Source organism: Lissotriton helveticus, chromosome 3_1 (assembly GCF_964261635.1).
Source record: "Lissotriton helveticus chromosome 3_1, aLisHel1.1, whole genome shotgun sequence".
In the NCBI taxonomy this organism is placed as follows: domain Eukaryota; kingdom Metazoa; phylum Chordata; class Amphibia; order Caudata; family Salamandridae; genus Lissotriton; species Lissotriton helveticus.
This window is the reverse complement of record NC_136061.1, coordinates 1,647,239,905-1,647,259,699: the sequence shown is the minus strand read 5'-3', so window position 1 is coordinate 1,647,259,699 and position 19,795 is coordinate 1,647,239,905. Positions and strand designations below refer to the sequence as shown.

General features: G+C 42.2%; 1 protein-coding gene across 3 annotated transcripts in view; it reads right to left on the bottom strand.

Moving 5' to 3' along the window:
- Window positions 1-19,795, bottom strand: part of CFAP221 (cilia and flagella associated protein 221) — a 661,487-nt gene that overhangs the window by 358,960 nt on the left and 282,732 nt on the right. For all 3 annotated transcript variants that reach the window (XM_078682395.1, XM_078682396.1, XM_078682398.1), the window contains exon 8: window positions 15,991-16,150. In XM_078682395.1, the coding sequence (XP_078538521.1) occupies window positions 15,991-16,150 (160 nt within the window). The remainder of the gene's footprint in view (window positions 1-15,990; window positions 16,151-19,795) is intronic.

Below are 19,795 nucleotides of genomic sequence, written 5' to 3'. Positions count from 1 at the left end.
TTAAAACCAATGATTCTAGAATTACCGTCTATCTCTGGTACTATTAACACCACAATCCCTACAATTTATGATTTGGTACTTGGGCAAGAAGCCAATGGTCTTTTACTAAGAAAAACTGAAAATACCCACTATAAACACCTTAAGGGCGAAATCATTAAAAGTGCCTGGCTAATTTGGAATCAGATACTTAAACATATGAAGATCGGAAAAATTGACCGGTACACACCCCTACTCCAATCTACTATTACTTCTGGTCTTGATTTTGATCATACGGCTAAGAGATGGCAAAGATTGGGCATAAGAACAGTTAGAGATGTTTGGGTAAATGGCCCACATACTACATTTCAAGATCTAAAAACAAAAGTTGGTCTTCCTGAAGTGGACTTTCTCAAATTCGCCCAACTTCATGCAAAATTAAAAGCAAAAATGGACTCAATCAGTCTCCAGAAGAACGACCTAATAGAAGCATGCACTATCTCAAAAACTAGGATAGGAACATTTTATGATATTCTTCTAACAAATATTAATGATGATATCGAGAAAACAGAAATTAAATGGGCGGTAAAATTTAATAACCCTGATATTGATATAGATAAAATACTTGACATGAACAATAATTTGTTTATGGCTAGCAATTTAAGGGCACAATTGTATAAAACAATATATGATTTATATTTTACCCCGGCTAAACTATTCGTGTGGGGTAAAAGGGAGACTGATCTATGCCCACGTTGCTCACAAGGCCCAGCGACATTAACTCACATGTTTAGTAGCTGCCCCGAACTTCTTCTCATAAAAAATATGATTGCTTCATTTTGGGACAAAGTTTTCCATCATAAACTTCCCAAATCTGACACCCTATATGTTCTGGGGTATGATAGTTCGCTAAACTTAACTAAATCAGAACAAAGATTATTATTTATAGGTACAGCTGTACTGAGATTAATTTTATCGGCTCGTTGGAAGGATAATCTTCCTCCTAGCTTTCAAATGTGGTTAGCTAGTTTTCTTGCTGTTTCTAATTATGAATCTGCAATATTTGCCACCAGGGGATTTAAAACAAAACTTCGTGGTGAAGAACTTTGGCGCCCAATCTCTATCTGGAAAGAAGGTTTATTTCCTAGCGGAATTGGCTGAGTTTAATGAGACTTTGTTTAGTTATGTTATTGCTTTTGTAATCCCCGTCAACACATTTGCTCTTCTGTTCTTTGACTTCTTGTTAATTTTTGCACATCATATCTGTTATTTGTTATATCATCTCTTTTTATTTTATTATTGAGCTCAAATGTATGTACTTTATTCAATGTTATTATGTTAAGAGTATTGTCTTATGCTGATACTGGTTCTTAATAAAAAAATAAATAAAAAAAAAGGAATTAGCACAAGTTGTCTGTGGTGTGTATCTTCTCAGAGATATAGTGCCATCTGTACAGTATTTTGAAGAGCATTTCAGCTCTTCCAAAGTTGATGCAAAGTTACTTTCTCTGATGACTATGTTGCCCCACTGTTTTTCCCCTGGATGGATCCCCAGTTATTTTACACAAGTCGCCTATTGCTCTAGCCACGTAATTCTCTGGACTGGGTAAAAAGACCAGATGTGGCTTTCAGGAAATACTTTGCTCAAGCAGACCCTTTTTTTGGGGTATTAATTCTTAGTGGCCTCTGCAACTATTTACAGGCAGAGTACGCAATGTCTTATTTAAAGATAACGGAAGTGGTACCACTTGAAAGTCCAAACTTCTGCCTGACCTTCTTGAAAGACTTGATTGTTCCTCTGTGAAACATGTCCCTAGCCTTGAAACACCCCAATTCTTCCATGCCACATATTCCACCTTTTTCAAGCTACAGGCAAACCTATTTCCTCCTGCACCAACCACATCACTTCCTCCTAAAGTACTTATTACTTTCAGCATAGCCAAATAATGTAGCAGAAGAACCAGTCCCCAATGCTCCCTCCAATAGGAATTAGCACAAGTGGTCTGTGTTGTGTATCCTCTCAGGGATATAGTGCCATCTGTATGTTATTTTGTAGAGCAATTCAGGCTCTTCGAAAGTTATTGCAAAGTTATTTTATCTGATTTTTTTGTTTGAATATGTTTTATTGCATTTCGTTTATTAGAGTACAGGAAAGCAAGATAGTACAGCGGTAGCATTGATAAAGCATGCCATTTCACATCCGTTATCTATACATGAGCATACAAATGAAGGATATAAATCAGGTTAAAGCATAGAATGACAAGGATGGTAAATACAGCTGTACAAAGATACCTCTCCATGACGACAGTTTGCTAGAACTACAGCTCTACCCAGTCTCATCCGGCAAAAAAAAAACCCGTATGGTGGGGTACCTATTACAATAAATTGACAGATGAAAAGAAATTGGTCGCGTCAGGAGACTGACGAGAGTGCATTTAGCAGGACCGGTGTGGTGTGTCCCGGGTGATAGGTAGTATCCCAGTCTCTAGGAGCGTTATAGTGAGGGAGAGCCGGGCAGGCAGGGTACTACTGCATTGAAGAACATGTGCAGTGTTAGTCATCATCCCCCATTCCCAGGGTGTGTCTCTTGCGTTATGCCCATGAGTACCGCGCTCATTTCAGGGGGGATATCTACAACTGTGTGGCCAGTGTCGTCTTATAGTCACCATGCAAAGCGCAAGATAGAAGACCTGCAAACAACCAATATCCAACATCTTTTGCTCATAAGAATAAACAGCAATTAAGAACTTATGAAAATAGGGGCTAAAAGCCAACAAAATGGATAAGAGAAAAGGGGGGATAAAGAAAAAAAGAAAAAGCTTGTATGGAAACAAATGGGACGGGAGTGCGGGCAGGGATAAATGCATGTGGTGTCGTGTAAGTTATTTTATCTGATGACGATTTTGCCCCACTATTTTTCCCCAGAATGGATCCCCAGTTCTTGTCCCCAAGTCGCTTATTCCTCTAGCCAGGGAATACCCTGGACTGGCTAAAAAGACAACATGTGGCTTTTAAGGAAATATTTTGCTCAAGAAGACCCTTTCTTTTCTTGGGGTATTAATTCTTTAGTGGCCCCTGCAACACTTTACAGGCACAGTACACAATGTCTTACTTGAACATAATGGGAGTGGTACCATTTGGAAGTCCAAACTCCTGCCTGACTTTCTTGAAAGACTTTATTTATTTATTTATTTTGGGAATTTATAAAGCGCAAGCTGTCACCATTGCAGGCATCCTGGCGCTAACAGAAACCGGAGAGGGGTGAAAATCAGATACCGTAGGAGAGGCTAACAAGGGAAGAGCCAGGTTTTCACCTTTTTTCTAAACTGCAAGAGTTCCTTTGTGGACCTAAGCGCGATGGGGAGGGAGTTCCAGAGTCTGGCGGCCGTCATCTCGAAGGATTTACCTCCAGCTCTGACCTTCCTGAATCTAGGAATGACTACCAGTCTAGCATCCGATGAGCGAAGGTGTCTGGAAGGAGTATACCAAACAAACTTGGATTGTAGAGGTGCTGGACCGCATCCGTGAAGAGCCTTAAAAACTATACAGAGGGCTTTAAATTGGATTCTTTGTCTAAGAGGGAGCCAATGTAGTTTTGCCAAGGCAAAAGGTCCATGCGATCTTCTTGGCAACCCCAAGGCCAGTTTAGCAGCCGCGGATTGAACCCTTTGAAGCCTGTCCAGTAGATACTCAGGGGCCCCGAGCAGGAGGGCATTACAGTAATCCAACCTGCTCAGGATAGTACATCTGACCACTTGGGCGCGAGCATGAGTGGGTAAGAGGGGCAGAACCTTCCTAAGTGAGCGAAGGATGGCGAGGCAGCAAGCCGATGTTTTCTGTACATGGGTGTCCATGCTGATCCCCTGGTTTAACATGACCCCTAGGTTGCGGACAGATTCCGCAGGCCGTACATTGGAGCCTGTTTCCAGGGGCCAGAAGTTGTTAGGAAATGGGCGAGGGATCCTCGTTCCAGCGCTAAAAAGCACTTCGGTTTTCCCGACATTAAACTGAAGTGAGTTAGCCTTTAACCAACTTGACGTGTTCCGTGGACAATTGTGTAAGACCTCCACGGAGATATAATCCTCTCCTTCCAAGGAGAGGATCATCTGCGTGGCATCGGCATAATTAACAATTCTAATGCCGAATCCTTTAATAAGCCTAATTAGCGGCCTGAGGTACACATTAAAAAGAATTGGGCGGATAGCAGAGCCCTGAGGAACTCCGTGCAGCACCGGGGAAAGGGATGATTGGAAAGGAGGCATAGAAACTGCCTGCTGCCTATCATGCAGAAAAGAGTGGAACCATTGCAGTGCCGAGTCTCTCACTCCTACCTCAGACAACTGCCTCAGTAGGATCTTATGGTTTACTGTGTCAAAGGCGGCAGACATATCGAGCAGGATCAGAAAAGAGTCCTGTCTTCTGTCTGCACGCCTTTGCCGTTCGTCCATAGCGGTGATGAGGGCTGTTTCGGTTCCATGAGCAGGCCGAAAGCCGAATTGGTCATCGTCAAGTAGGAAATGATGTTCCAGGTGGGTGGAGAGAGTGTTACTGACCACCCGCTCAACTATCTTGGCGGGGAACGGCAGCAGTGAAATGGGCCGATAGTTTTTGGAGCAGTCGGGGTCCAAGGAAGGTTTTTTTAACAAGGGGGAGACTAACGCCCGTTTCCAGTGAGCAGGGACGGTGCCTGTCACCAGGGATTGATTGCAGATAAGATGGAGTGTGGGGAAAAACTCATCTTCAAATTCCTTCCAGATTTTAGGAGGCACCGGGTCCAAAGGGGAGCTGGAAACAATCCCTCTAGCTACCTTGGTAAAGTAATCAAATGTAAGTGGCAGAAACCTGCACAGTGACATTTCTAGCGCCAGAGCCGAATCGGGTAGTTGGTCTACTGAGGGAGCCAGACCAAGATCAGAAGGGGAGTCCATGTCAAGAGGGGTGTCCAAGTCTTTCAGGATCAGTTCTATTTTCTCTTTAAAGAATGTGGCCTTGATTGTTCCTCTGTGAAACATGTCCCACACCTTGAACCACCCCACTTCTTCCATGCAACGTATTCCTGTTGGACTGCATTTTAAAATGCCCATTATGACTCCATTTTGTGTTGCCATGCTCTCGGCAACTTGGTGAAGATTTGCCTTTCACGTCCCTGTCAAAACTTGCCCAACCCTCCCTGCTCCTTGTGGTTGAGCCAATTCCAAGAAGCTGCCTGTGTGCCTCACCCCCACAGCTGTGTCAGAGACTCAGCCACATCCTGTCCATTGTTGGTAACTCAGCCTGTCACACCAGCTGCCCTGTGACCACCCCAACTGATAGAGGAAGCACGAGGCTATACCCTGTGACCACACCAACTGATAGAGGAAGCACAAGGCTGTGTCCCATGACCACACCAGTTGAGCAAGGAAGCAGGGGGCTGCGTACATTGTGCAATCAGAGACAGATGTCCCCTGGCCACGATTGCACCACACAAGACTGACGAAGAACTTGTCAGATGAGGAACTTGTCTGAATAGGGAACTTGTACTGTGCAAATGGGCGTGGCTAGCGCTATAAATATGTGTCATGCTGTGAAGTAAGCAGCAGTCTCCGTAGAATTGTCTGTGTACTATTCTGGGACCCTGTCCTTAGCTCGACCTAATAAATTACTTGCTTCCCTCCACGGCTGGTTGTCCTGGTCTCTTTGGTAATGTATGATTAATGTAAGAAGGACCCGTAGATTCAAGGCGTTTTCCTGCGCCACTGGCTCTGACTCTGAAGTAAAGCCTGACAGAAACATTGAGACCTCATTAGGTTACTATCTATCTCCATGCCCTAGAGGGGATCTGATCATTGAGGATGTTGATAATTTGGTGCATCTGCACATCTGTACTTTCCACACAGAACTCTTTTGATTCATTGATTCATTGATTCATTGAAGAACACAACATCCTCGACTCCTCCCAATCCGGCTTCAGAAAAAACCACAGTACGGAAACCGCCCTCCTCGCCGCAACAGACGACATCCGCACCTTACTGGACAAAGGAGAAACAGTAGCCCTCATCCTCCTCGACCTATCAGCGGCGTTCGACACAGTCTCCCACCGCACCCTAATACGCAGACTCTACGATGCAGGAATCCAGGACAAGGCCCTTGACTGGATCTGCTCCTTCCTCTCCAGCAGGACGCAGCGGGTCAGACTCCCCCCTTTCCTCTCGGACCCCACACCTATCACCTGCGGAGTCCCCCAGGGCTCCTCCCTCAGCCCGACGCTCTTCAACATCTACATGGCTCCACTTGCCCCCATCGTCAGAACCTACGGACTCAACATCGTGTCATATGCAGACGACACTCAGCTCATCCTCTCCCTATCCAACGAGCCCAACACCACCAGACGCAACTTTCGAGAAGGCATGGAAGCCGTCGCCAAATGGATGAAAAACAGCTGCCTACAACTAAACACCAACAAAACAGAAGTACTCATCATGGGCCCAAACCCCGACGCCTGGAGTGACACCTGGTGGCCCACCGCCCTCGGAAACCCGCCAACCCCCACAGACCAGCACGCAACCTGGGAATCATCCTGGACTCCGAGCTCAAAATGGACCGCCAGATCAACTCTGTCTCATCTTCCTGCTTCCACACCCTCCGCCTCCTTCGTAAGACCTTCAAATGGATCCCCCTCGAACACCGAAAGACAGTCACTCACGCCCTGGTCACCAGCAGACTCGACTACGGCAACGCACTCTACGCCGGAATAAACAAAAACCTCATCCGCAAGCTACAGAACATCCAGAACGCCGCCGCAAGACTGGTCCTCAACCTGCCAAAACACTGCAACATCTCCCAGCACCTGCGCACACTCCACTGGCTCCCCGTCGAGGCGAGAATCACCTTTAAGATGCTCACCCACGCACACAAGGCCCTCCACGGCACCGGACCAGCATACCTGAACAGCCGACTCAAATTCCACGCACCCCAAAGGACCCTACGATCAGCCCAGCTTTCCTACGCTGTGGTCCCCCGCACCAGAAAGACCAGATCGGGAGGCCGCTCCTTCTCCTTCCTCGCGGCCAAGGCATGGAACGCCCTGCCGCTCCACCTCAGACAGACAACATCGCTCCCCATCTTCGCAAGAAACCTCAAAACCTGGCTCTTCGACAGACCCCCTCCTTGATGGAATGGAACCTGCACCCCCCCAACTCCCCCCCCACCCCTAGCGCCTTGAGACCCTTACGGGTGAGTAGTCGCGCTTTAACAAACTCCTGATTGATTGATTGATTTGATTGGGTATGATCATTGACGAGCCACACTTAATCAGTGGCCATACTAGTCAAGTTAAACATGTAGCATAACTGCACCAATTGTTAATAGCGCAATGGGCTCAGGTCATCCAGTCTTATCTCTTACGTGCTGAGCATGCAGTAAACCTGCCCTAACCTAGCCTTCCTACTCCAATATGCAGTCTGTGTAGATCTCTTATAATTTCTTTATGCCCTCTTCTTGTGCCACATGAACAGTGCCTGAAAAACATAGAGGATCCTGGGGAGAACTGACACTGTGCTGCAATCTTACCAGCCGTTGATATTGTTTAACGTATCCAAGTAGCAAGGTCTGTTTTAACTTTTTTGTAAAGAATGGTGGAATTGTTCCCTTGTATGGCTCGCAGGATGGATGCCAGGCTTATCCTGAGATAACAGATTCCCTCCTTGGACCACTGAAAAGGAGTGGATTGCAAAAGAGTGTTTAACTTACCTAGGTCACTTAGTTTAACTTGAGACACTCTGGTTTTAAAACCAGGGACTGCCTAGTAGAGTTATAACTCAACCACTAACTCCTTAATAAAAATGATTCAGGTCAATAAGAGACACTAGAATCTCATTGGTAAATATGTATGGTTTGAACTCCTCTTTCCCAAATGCAATCACTATATCCGTGCATTGGACTCATATGTTGCGCAAGGGGTGCTATTGTGATGCAAAGAGGTGAATAGAGAAGCCTCCTCTGCCATGTCACCAAACCAATTTCTTTCAAACTAATTTCAAAAGTACTGCATTCACACTTTTCCTTAATGATGTCAGCTGATATGTAGCCATTATCCAACTCATGAATCTGTCCCCCAGATCCATCATCTGCAAGTTGTTCTCGCATGAAAGTCCAGTCACCTCTATCAAAGGCTTTTGGGATTCTAGTAACAGTAACATAGCCTCTCCACTACTCCTCTTTAATATGTCTAGGACATAAAAAGCCTTCTTAGTATTGTCACTCATTTGTCTGTCTACTCTGAAGACCATTTGATCAGGGTGCATCAGGACAATCTCCTCATTAAGGCCTGCTGGCAAAGTTTTGTAAGGATTTTCACATCACGGTTACATCACGGTTTAAGAGAGAGATGACATACTGAAGGTGAACACAGCAGGGTCCTTACCAGACTTAAATATGAAGAAGATCGCATATATTGTTGGTATTGCAATCATCCATACTCGGGCAATCTTGTTAAGAACCCCCCTCACAACCCTGAAAATATTAATCCTCTCTGAAACTCCATCAGGACCTAGAGCCTTGAATGACTCCAGAGTGCAATTAGCAGCGAGAACCTCCTCTTTAGCCATGGAGCTCTAATCTCTCTGTTTCCAGGCAGATTGTTTGACAAGCCGACCCAATGTTTGTGCTCTATTCCATCTTGCGTATAAATACTAGGAGTCAAGAGGGAAGTGCAGAACTAGGTCGCCCTCCACTCAGTAAATCAACAAAAACAAAAAGACCTAGTCCTTTAGGCAGTTTTTCTTCTGGACTTGTGAACAGACATGGATTGTCAAATGATCATTCCGGCTACACCTCTAACTCTAGAGATTATTACCGTGTTCCAGTCTATTGCCATGATAAAAGATAGCCATACTCTGATCAACACATTACAAAGCAGCACAGGACATACATTCACTAGAAGGACAACATTTGAAAAAAGTGTGAATAGCTAGATGGCACCTCACGGGCGCACCACCAATGGGACCCCTGGTTGGTACTCACCAGGATGGCCCTGTTCTCATCATCGGTGCCACCTAGCTTAACGTAAACGTGTCCGAAACCCAAAGGAAAAGAGACAGTGAATGGTGCAGTGTACACAAAACTTATATGTGACAAGGACTAACAACATTCAACATATAACGAAAAAACTACTGTGCAAACAAGATACAGAAACCTTTTACTCGCATTCTCTTGTTGCAAACAGTAAACACATATACATAAAAAGGAGAGATGCGAATACTACCTATCGATTCGCACTCTGCTTACAGCCGACATGTTTCATTGCCTTGGTCTTTATCAGGCAATTTCTTCAGGGCAAACAATATTGAGCTGCCACTGCCAAAGACACTGTGCTTTGAGTGCTAGTTGGCCAGTTTTTCTTTCATACCATTCAAGAGAAACCACTTTCTAATATCAAGTCACAACTCCCATGCGGTGAGTGTGGTCTTTTCTCCCTTCAATACTTTTATCAGTGGAGAATAGTCGTTCGGCGTCTTCTCAGCACCGGAACCTTCTTCACAATTGGTCTGGCTCTCCCCAGAGGGTTAAGCTCCTGAATAGTTTATGATCACAGTGATGTGACTACAGACAAGACACGCTCCTAAGTTTAATCACCAGGCTTAGTTGGCTGCTTGAAATATTTAACATCAAATTTAGCTAGGAGGTAGTTTGCTTAGTCAATTTCTAGGTTTTGGATCTGTTTTTTTTAATCATTATTACCCTCCTCTACTCTGTTTTGTAAATCTATGTGGTTATGTCTCCCCCGAGCCCTAGATAGCTCTTTCTTTAGTTTTGCTAAGAAGACTACCAGCATTATTTCAAAACAGGACACCTCCAGTATAAAGATTATAATGGCATCCCCTAGCATGACTTTACTCACCTCATCACTATCTGAGTTTTTTGATACCAGGAGTTTCACCCTGTCACCTCTTCATGTGTTTCAAGCCAACTGAATTAAACTAAAGCGGCCTGTGATCAGAAGGGATATGGGTTGGTTGGTGTTCCTCTTCCAAACTGCATTGGAGCCTTTTATAGAACAGTAAGTGTCTAGCCTGGTGTAAGTTTAAGGGCTGCAGAATAATGGGAGGGGCTACCTTCAGAGAATGCTGATGACACCAACTTTCCGCAGGACCTACATCTTCTAGCAAGGCCTTACCCGGTACTAAGATTGCACTAATGCCCCCAAATTAGTACTGTTTTTTATTTTTATCTGAGTGGACAAATCACTAAATTAAAATCTCCACCTACAACTCTCACTTCTGAATCCATTCTAAAATGAGGTGTACTGTAGTGTGAATGAAGGCTTTCGGTTTCTGGTCTGTATGTACATTAAAGGAAGGGTCACATGAACCCCCATTCTCCCCGTGTGTGATCCACCTCTCCTACTCATTGAATTTGTAGCTATCAACCCTACATTAGAATTTTTTTCTCATGACGATTCCCACCCCTGACGCCTTCTTATTATTGGTTAAGAGGGACTGTGCTTTGAAAAATTTGGATGACAGGCACAGCGTGATCGACCACAGTAAATTGGCCTCATTAAGAAGACAGTCTTCTTTAGTAAGTAAACCATTTCATGTAATAAATGCTTGAGGCAACAATTGATTGGCTCTTTGACATTTCCATGGTTAATTTGAGTACAGCCAGGCTCAAACGTTTACATACTGTTTACATACTGTGCCTCTCCTTTCATCCTCCAGCACGGTGCACATGACCTCTTCACCACGCTGCCCACCTTGTTACTAGAGCAAAAGAGACCCTTCCCACCTGACACCCTCCACTCACCTTCCAAACCTAAAACTCAGAAAAAAGAACCTGCAAAACTGCACTGTTTGCTATAATTGGAGTATGCACCCTGCTAAACCTTACCTCCATCTAGTTCTAACCTACCACTGACTATTAATGTAAGGCAAAACTTTCTCCAATCACAGCAATCAAGATTTATGTTCACCCATCTCATGCATATCATTGGAGTGCTTGTCTGAAGTACAAGAAAGAAGCTGAAACTTCATCTTCCACTGCCATCACAATTTCACCATGCCAGCCCACATAAGAGGACTCTTCTAAAGGAGAATTGTCCTTGCTTACCCCTTTAGGGTGCTTGATCATTTCTCTTCAGCCCCCCTAAATTTCCTTCTTCTCCGGACCTTTGGCTTTCTTCGGCCACACCACCTTCTGTCAAGTTAATCCTTTCTTTGTTGGGGACCTTGTAAGGTCTGCTGTGGCTTCTTCCCTTTCAAATGGTGTGAGGCCTAGGATTTTGTATGCTTCTTCCAGGCTTATCATAATATAAGGAGAGGCGACAGAATAGGTGGGTTCCGTTGGTTTTACGGAGTTGAGAACATACCACTTGGTACCCAGAACATTTTGCACAATGAAGACAGCTATCACAAAGCGGAGAAAAACTTCCAAACAAAATTCCTGCTCACTGTGGTGAGAATTGTGGAGAAGTTGAGATGTGGAAGGTGTAATGATATGTATGTAATACAATGAGACTGGTAGATGGGATACCGAAAGGGGATTATCATGATGTTTTTAGACCTCTACCCTAGGTGCTGGACACAGTGGATGATTGGTGGTTCAGTCATGACTTATAGTGGGAGATTTAGGAATTTGGTAGGATGTTTATATAGAATAAGAACAACATTAGATGATTGAGTGTTCATGCAATCTGTCTGCAACATGTTAATGGTCTGAGTCCCAGCAGACTGAGCGTGTTTTACTTCACTTAAGTATGAACACTGCAATCCTTGTATGTGGGTATGCGTCATGGAAGTGAAATTATTGTGTGTACCACGTTCTACTTGGTGGATGCCTAGTTTTTTTTCTAATCATAAGCTTTGTTAGCCTGTGATTGTTTTTATTTTTTTATTTGGAGAAATATATGATTTTTTTGTATGGAAATATTTAAATCCTGTCTCTTTGTGATGAAAGGATGCTTTATGTTGATTATATTATGTCGAAGTTTGGCCATGCCCTAAATATGTTATTTCTATTTCGTAGATGTACATGAAATTGTTTTGTTTTAATTATGGAAGATTCATATGTGTGGTAGTGCTGAAGGAGGTGGAAGTTATATATCAACTCCATCTTAACTTTTGGGCAAAGTATTAAGACATGATGTATGAGCTCAGGGTGTTTCCACATGTTATCAATTAAAAATCATACTGTCGATGATATTTTAAGTAGAGGAGTACAGTTAAAGACAGATTAATTGGTGTTATTCTGATTTTCACAATTTTTAAGATATTTGATATATGTTCTCTTCACCCCATGTTAAACCCTTATAACACTGTATGCATTCTAAGGTCATCGGGACACATCTGGTCAAAGTGCCCAAATTCCTAAGGGCCAGAATGGGAGCCCGATCATTTGGTTATCTGGCAGCTAAAAAGTGGAACACCTTACCACTAACCCTGAGAGCCGAACCCTCTGAGAGCATCTTCCGCAAAGGTCTAAAAACCTGTTTATTCTCTCCATAATTTGAGACTCTCCACATGCGTTTGTATCCGTCTCTCTCTGTTAGGTACTTTCCCTGTCCTCCTTTAGGGGTCTGGATCCAAGCGCGAGGACCACCGTTGGGTGTAACCAGGCGCTCTACAAATTGAGTAATATATTATATTATATAATTATATTTTTAACACAGATGGTAGGATTACAACTATACATATTTTTCTAAAGTTTTGTGGTATCCTCTTTTGCCTCATGGTGCAGTATGAGCTTATGGATGTGAGAGAGGCCAAATTGAATTGTGTGTAGTAAAATTGGCTGCCAGGTTTAATAGTTGCCAGGGGAAGCACTTGTAAACTTGGTCTAGACAACCCTGTCCCCTTGGTTTGAGGGTTTACTCTCTGTTACTTTTTGCATTTGGACACTGCCTCTGCCTGGTGTGAAACCAGATTGTTGGTCTGACAGTAAGCCATAATGTTCGGTAAAGTTAGAGAATTGAGTAAACACTGTTCTCTTATAACTTTTCATTTGATACCGGACTGTAGTGTAATGGAACAAGGTTTTTCGTTTTGAGAAGAGGTCTAATGCAGGAGGTTTTCAACTCAGGTCGGAATGAACCCTTTTCTAGGGACAAGTTGAGTAGGCAGCTGGCTAACTCCTTTGCCCTGGTTGAGTGAAGGATAGGTTTAAAGATTAATCTGGCTGCAATTATAATTTCAAAGAAATATTTTTGTGACAAGGTATTGAAGATATGCATTTGTGGATGATTATTGGTGTCTCTTTCTGTGGTGGTTAGGTTATGCCTTGCTGTGGTGCTATTTGTGTTCATTTTAAGGTAATTTTCAATCTTTAAGTTTTTTTTAGATCAAAATATTGGCGATTTTGTCACAGAAGTCTTATAATTGTGGTGTTTCTGTGTTTAAGCACTTTGGTTTGCGCAATTGTTAGAATTTTATGGAGCTCTTTAGAACCGCAGTCTGCTTCAGTGCTTGTGGAATAGTGGTGTGTTTTTGTGGTTCTGATGGCTCTTTTGAGGAGCTGTTATAGTGGAGTAGTGTAGTTTTCTCTGTTTCATCTCCTGATTTCTCCATGTGCATTGTAGTTTATTTAGTTGTGTTTTCATTCTTTTTATGTGGTCATTAACCCTGTGGTGTGCTTTTTGTGGCAAACCCTTGATGTGATTTTTATTGGTATCTGTTTGTCCAGTGCAGTGGAAATTCAGTTGTAGAATGTGTATATGTCTTTTGGCCGCATGGTTCCCAGGGTTCTTTCAAGGTGGGTGTTTAGTTGCTGGATGGCTAGTTTTTTTCCATTGTCTGTATGAGTTTGTTGGTTTTTGTTGTTTACGAAGTGTTGTTACTGATAGATGAGAAGATACTGAAAGGAAGGATGTTGTGGTATGGGGGAGTTGTGTGTTACTGTGGCTTGTCCTAAGGGTGCAAATATGACATCTAGAGTGTGCCCCAAGGATTGAGTACTTAATACTAGATGTGTTTCTACTATTGATAGTTATTCGAGTTTTGTAGGAAAATCCCTCAAATCCCTCAAATTTTATATGAATGGTGAGAATGTCGATATAACCAATTATAAAAAGTTATTTCATTATAATGAAAATGGTTGATGTAGTGACTCCATTCAGCATGCAATCAGTCTACCTGAAGAGTATTTAGGCCCTTATTAATATTCTGAATATCATGCACAGCTAACACCACAAATTTGGGAATTTTTTTTTTGTTATTAGAAATCCTTGTACTCACTCCCAGTTTCTGAAGTGTCATTTTGAATAAAAGCTTTACATCATAAATTAGATAAATATTCGCTTTAATATGTGCAGAATAAATGCTCAAATATTGATTCATACAGCTCCACCTATTTTTTACCCATCTCATTCGTAATGTATATGTTAATATGTAGTCATTTGATAAGTCTTAAGTCCTCTTTAGACAAACTACGGGGTCCCTAAATCTAAATGATATAATTTGATTTCTAACTGCATACTGAAAATGCATCAAACATTGTATTCTCAATAATTAGGTAAAAAATAACTTTAAGGTTTGAATTGAATATATTCCTGTTTAGTTCCAGGGTATCATTTTGTTCCTTGAATCGCTTTATCCTTATGAATTAATCAATTCAATTCGATGCTGCTTTGGGATACATTTGTTCAACAATCTCTTGAAGAGACCTGCCTAGAGATAGCAGAGATGAAGGGTGGTTGGACACTTTTGAAAAAATCGGATCACTCCTGGTTTGGAAAATCTCATACAGTGTATTAAATACTAAACAAATGTTACTCTGAGTTTGCATTTTATTGTTTCTTTTTTGGATTAAAGTGTAAGAAATGTAACATATTTCTTATTAATTTAATGTGGACATATTCTGAAGACACTTTTTCAAAGTTTCTTTGCCTTTCCTGGGATAATCATCGTCTATCTAAACAGCTCTTCTCAAAAATCAACCCGTTGCTAAAATACAAGGTAAAATTCTTGATTTATGAAACGTTTCAAACAATTGTTAAACCAATTATCAAAGATGTTTAGCCTCTGAAGAAAGAAGGGATACCTTGCAGAGTGTTTGTGGTGAAATTACAGTAAAGTTTACATCATTAAGGCATGCTAAACATTTCATTATGAACTACGGATGTCAAACTGGAGAACAATTGGCAGGTGTCTTTGCAAAATGCCAACCAGAATCATAATATGTAAGGTTACAACTTAATAACAGATACCTTGTTCCTAACAACTATCGTACAGCTGAATACCCTGTTTTGTTACAAAAATGTTGTGTACTCTTATAAACTTTCAATATTTCAGGAAGGGATCCTAATACATGGTGTGAAGGTTTAAAGGAAATGAGTATTGCTAATTTGATGCAACATGAGCTGAAATAAAACAATGCTGAACAAAATCTATGAATGTTTAAGAGGTTGCAAGATGAACATTAACTCAGAGTTGGAAAAATTCCATTCTAAAGGGAAAGTATTATCAACTGAACCACTACCCCACCACACCTTTTGTCCGATAATCGCAGAAAATGCAGACAACAAGGATCTTGAGAAATAAACACACTCCAAGCTACAATGAGGATTGGGTGGAACTTAATGTGCTATGTCTCTCAAAAACCAAATGTATACATTTATCTGTCAAGAAATGGTCCACAGGAATAAGAGCTAATCTGGAACAAGCGGTAAGAAAATCTTGAACACAGCATGGATTAAATTGTATTTAACATATTTGTTAAGTATTACTTTTCTAGTCACTGTTGTATGTATATCGCTTATAGCTAGCTGTTCATTATGTTTGCAACTGTACTGTCATCAGAACATAAAATGTAAGTTACCTCTCTTCAATTACATGGTTTATGTTAAAGCAGCATTAGGTAAACTTCAGATTTCAAGGGTGATACTTGCATTACACGCTACACTCCGTTCTTATGTAGATTCAAAATATTTGGCATAAATGTTGCTAAACTCCCTTTAAATAAAACTTCATTACAAAGCAAGTTACATTTTGTATAAGGTATTTCTTAACTCGAGATAAATAAGAAAAAACTATAATTATAACATACTTAACTGCTAGATGAGGTGATGATGTCCCCGTAAAAACACATGTAAATGGCTTAGAATTAAACTGAGAAATCAATAACTGTAATTCCATGTGAGCAGTTCCGTATTCAAAGGGTTTAAATTGAACAGTGACTTCCACCACTCCTTTGGCAGGAATTATCCCTGTGAAGAAATAGGCAATAACATAAAATGTTCATGTCACAGGATGGAAACGTGACTTACTTCAAATTATAGTTCTGTATTGTAGGAATCTTCATTAAAGTCATAAACAGTAGACTATATAATATAAATATGTTATAAATATAAAAATAGAATATGCCCTGTGGTATCTTCATCTTTGCCATGTATTTTCCTCTTAGGGCCTGATTCTGATGCGGATTGGAAAGCTTTCCCACCTAGGGCCTGATTCTGATGCAGTTAGGAAGGCCTCCCAATGGCATTTGCTCCTTCCAAATGAGATTGGGAACGACCAAGGGCCCAATTATGATGCGGTTAGGAACATATACTCCCATTGAACTCAATGGGAGTCCAACCAAATCGTATCGGGAAGCATCCGGATGCATTGTACTCCGTCAGTCGGACTTTCCCGATCCGAGAGGGTTGGAAACCATTTCCAACCCGATTCAGTCGGGAAGCATTTCCAACCCCCATCAGAATCAGCCCCTTAGTGTTATATCCCTTTTTAGTCAGAGTGATTGTGATGTAATTAGAATGCTTGTGTGTGCATGGTTTGAGAGAGTGTCAGTTGAATGCTTGGGTTGAGTAGCAAGGAGGCTGCTCCCAGTGGGGTTTCCTTCATACCTACTTTACCTGTAGCTCCTGCCTTAAGAATAAACCAAATCATGTTTCACCTAAAGTACTGGATGTCCTGTATCTTCATATACCACATGCCCATTTATATGCTGGGTTTCCAGAACACTTACCACAAATAAACCATATATTTGAACAGTGGAGATTCGGCTACATTTGCTAGCTGACGAAAAGGAGAAAAATATGCAGACAATGTTTGTGTATAATGCTAAGTTATCGGTTTGTTAATAAGGTTTAATCAGGTAGACCGAATGTACATTCAACCGGGGCTATTGCTGTATGCATGAAAAATATTACTCTTAGTGATATTTGCAAAGTGGCTACATGGAAATCCATCCGTCTTGGCTCTGCCGCCTCGGTTACTTGGACATGCTTCTTTTGCAAAATAGCATACCTTCCCAGTGTTTACTCAAATCTGCGCAGAGATGGCTTCCACATGGTGCCTGCACAAGGGTGAGATCCTTTTTTCTACAGAGTATGGGCTCTCCATGGAGCATTACAGAGGTTTGATTGGAATCTCACCACGTATTCATACCCCTTCAAATAGTTCTTAGGTTTCTGAAACTCTTCATTGCCATCCTTATCTTTACTGAGTCCTACAGCAAAGGAGACAACTAAGTTATTTATCTGTAGTTTTTTTTTTTTAGGGAACAAATCTATTTACATTTTTGAAATGCCTTTTGAACTGGAGACACAGGAGAGCAGAAATCCAGAACAAAGGTAATGAGAAGTGGAAGAAGAACTTGAGATTGCGGATACTGAAGTTAGCAAGAATCCACCAGAATCCATTTTCCACTATTATATCTGGTGAAAAGAAACTTACATCTAAGTAGGTAACCTCCCCTTTGTATAAAAAGAAACCCAGCAGTAGAAACAGGCAAGAGCAGCTTTAGAATGGCCAACATGCATAAGCATCTTAATGTTTGTCAATGTTTGAAATAGCTCTCTGCTGAGAAAATAAATAGGATGGGAGAGCTTGAAGAGGAAGGAACATCTTCTTCTACCCCACAGATCGTGCCAGCTGATAAATTGCACGGCCAGTACAAATCCACTGATCCATGCTTCCAAACAAACCAACTTTTTTGTACGGAGTGGCACAGCAGAACAAGATTATAAGCAAGGTTACAAGTAGATGTTTTTCTTCAGTTTTTCAAATTCTTCCATGCACCCTTTCTTTGAAAGCACAATTGTAACTAAGCTAGTGCTTATTTAGTTGTATTTCCCAAAAAAACTAAAAACAAAACAAAAACTTTAAAGTGAGTGTTTGTTTTAAGAATTTACTGGTTTAAAGAACAATACAATCGTACATTATTTCTCATGTCTGTAACTATACTCTTTTGTAAATGTATGTTTTCTTGGTATTACACAGTGGGGGACAATACTGTGTAGTTATGGCTGAGACAAACTTTCCTTTGAAAAGGCACTTTTGGATTTGCCAATAACTTTTGACTGACACTGTGGCAGGATATTCACGAAATTTGGTAAATCACATGTGTTAGAAATGGGGGGTTCTAGTTGGTAATGGTTTGCACCCTTTCCAAGTAGGGACCCTTCCTTCTAGTCAGGATAAGGGAGTTACATTCCTAAAAAAAACCTGCTCACCCCCTTGGTAACTTGGCACAAGCAGTCAGGCCTATCTCAGAGGCATTGCGTAAAGCATTTGCACATAACCAACAGTAACACAGTGAAAGCACTACAAAAGAACACTGCACCAGTTCAGGAAAATATACAATATTTTTAAATACTTAAGACAAGATGAAAACGATAAAACCATAATACAGTACTTAGATATCTTCAGTAATCAAAATAGACTTGAAATAAAGATCCTTGAAGTCAAAAGCTCCGTCTGGGGCTATCATAGGGTCGTGAAATCCAAACAGTTCTGGCTGACCGTGGACCAGCTACGGTGTTGGGAAGACCCGCAAAACAGAACCTTTAGAAATGCAGGGCATCAGGGATCTCTCATTGAGCTACGAAAGCACTGCGTTCCCAGGCATCCGTTCTGGAGGTCGCTGCTGGAGTCTCTGGACCTTTGAAGTCACACGCGTTGCTGATCGAACTCCTCGCAAATAAGGTCGGGAGCGCCGGCAGGCCTCAGCGCTGCGGTGGGAAGTGCAGGGGTGCGGCATGCGGTATGCGGTGCTCACAGTTCGCTGTACAAGTGGCGGCATCAGATGGTGGCGTCGGTGAGACCAGGGTTGCGTTGCGGCGTTGCGGTGTGCCCTCTGAGGTGCCTTCAAGACACGGAGTCGGCAGGGGCTTCGTAGACGGCATCGGGTTCCTTTTCTTCTTTTGCAGCACAAAACACTCAGATCCCAGTGCTGATGGCAAAAGAGCTTGAAGTCTTTGCTGTTCCTGAGGCTTCCTGAACAGGGGGCAAGCTCTACCTCAAGCCCTTGGACAGTAAAAGTTCAGTCCTTTCACTGTCCCAGACAGAAGCAGCCACTACCGGCCAACACAGCAAAGCACACAGCAAAGTGGTAGTTCCTCCTCACAGCTTCTCCAGCTCTTGTTATTGGCAGTCTTCCTGGTCAAAAAGAGCTCTAAAGTTTAGGGGTTTGGGTTCCAATATTTATTCTCCAAATTCCTTTGTCCTCTTAGGCAGAGAGTGACTGTGCTTAGTCCAAACCAATTTTTTCCTCTCTGGCCCAGCTACCCAGCAGGAGCCGGAGACAGCTTTGTCCAAGGCAGACCGGGCCTATTCAGGTGCAAGGGAAATCTCCTCCCACAACTCTAAATGCAAACCGGGCCTATTCAGGTGCTAGTGACAACTCCTCCCACTACTCTGAATGCAGCCCAGGTCTATTCAGCCCAGCCCTGACTCATCCAGACTTTCTGAAGCCACTGCACATCCCCAGCCCCTGTCACTCCAAAGCCAGACAGGCAATACACATCCTAACAGAGGCACACAGGATGGCTAAGCAAGAAAATACCTTCTTTCTAAAAGTGGTATTTTCAAACACAGAATGTAAAAATCCCCTTTACTAAAAGATGCAG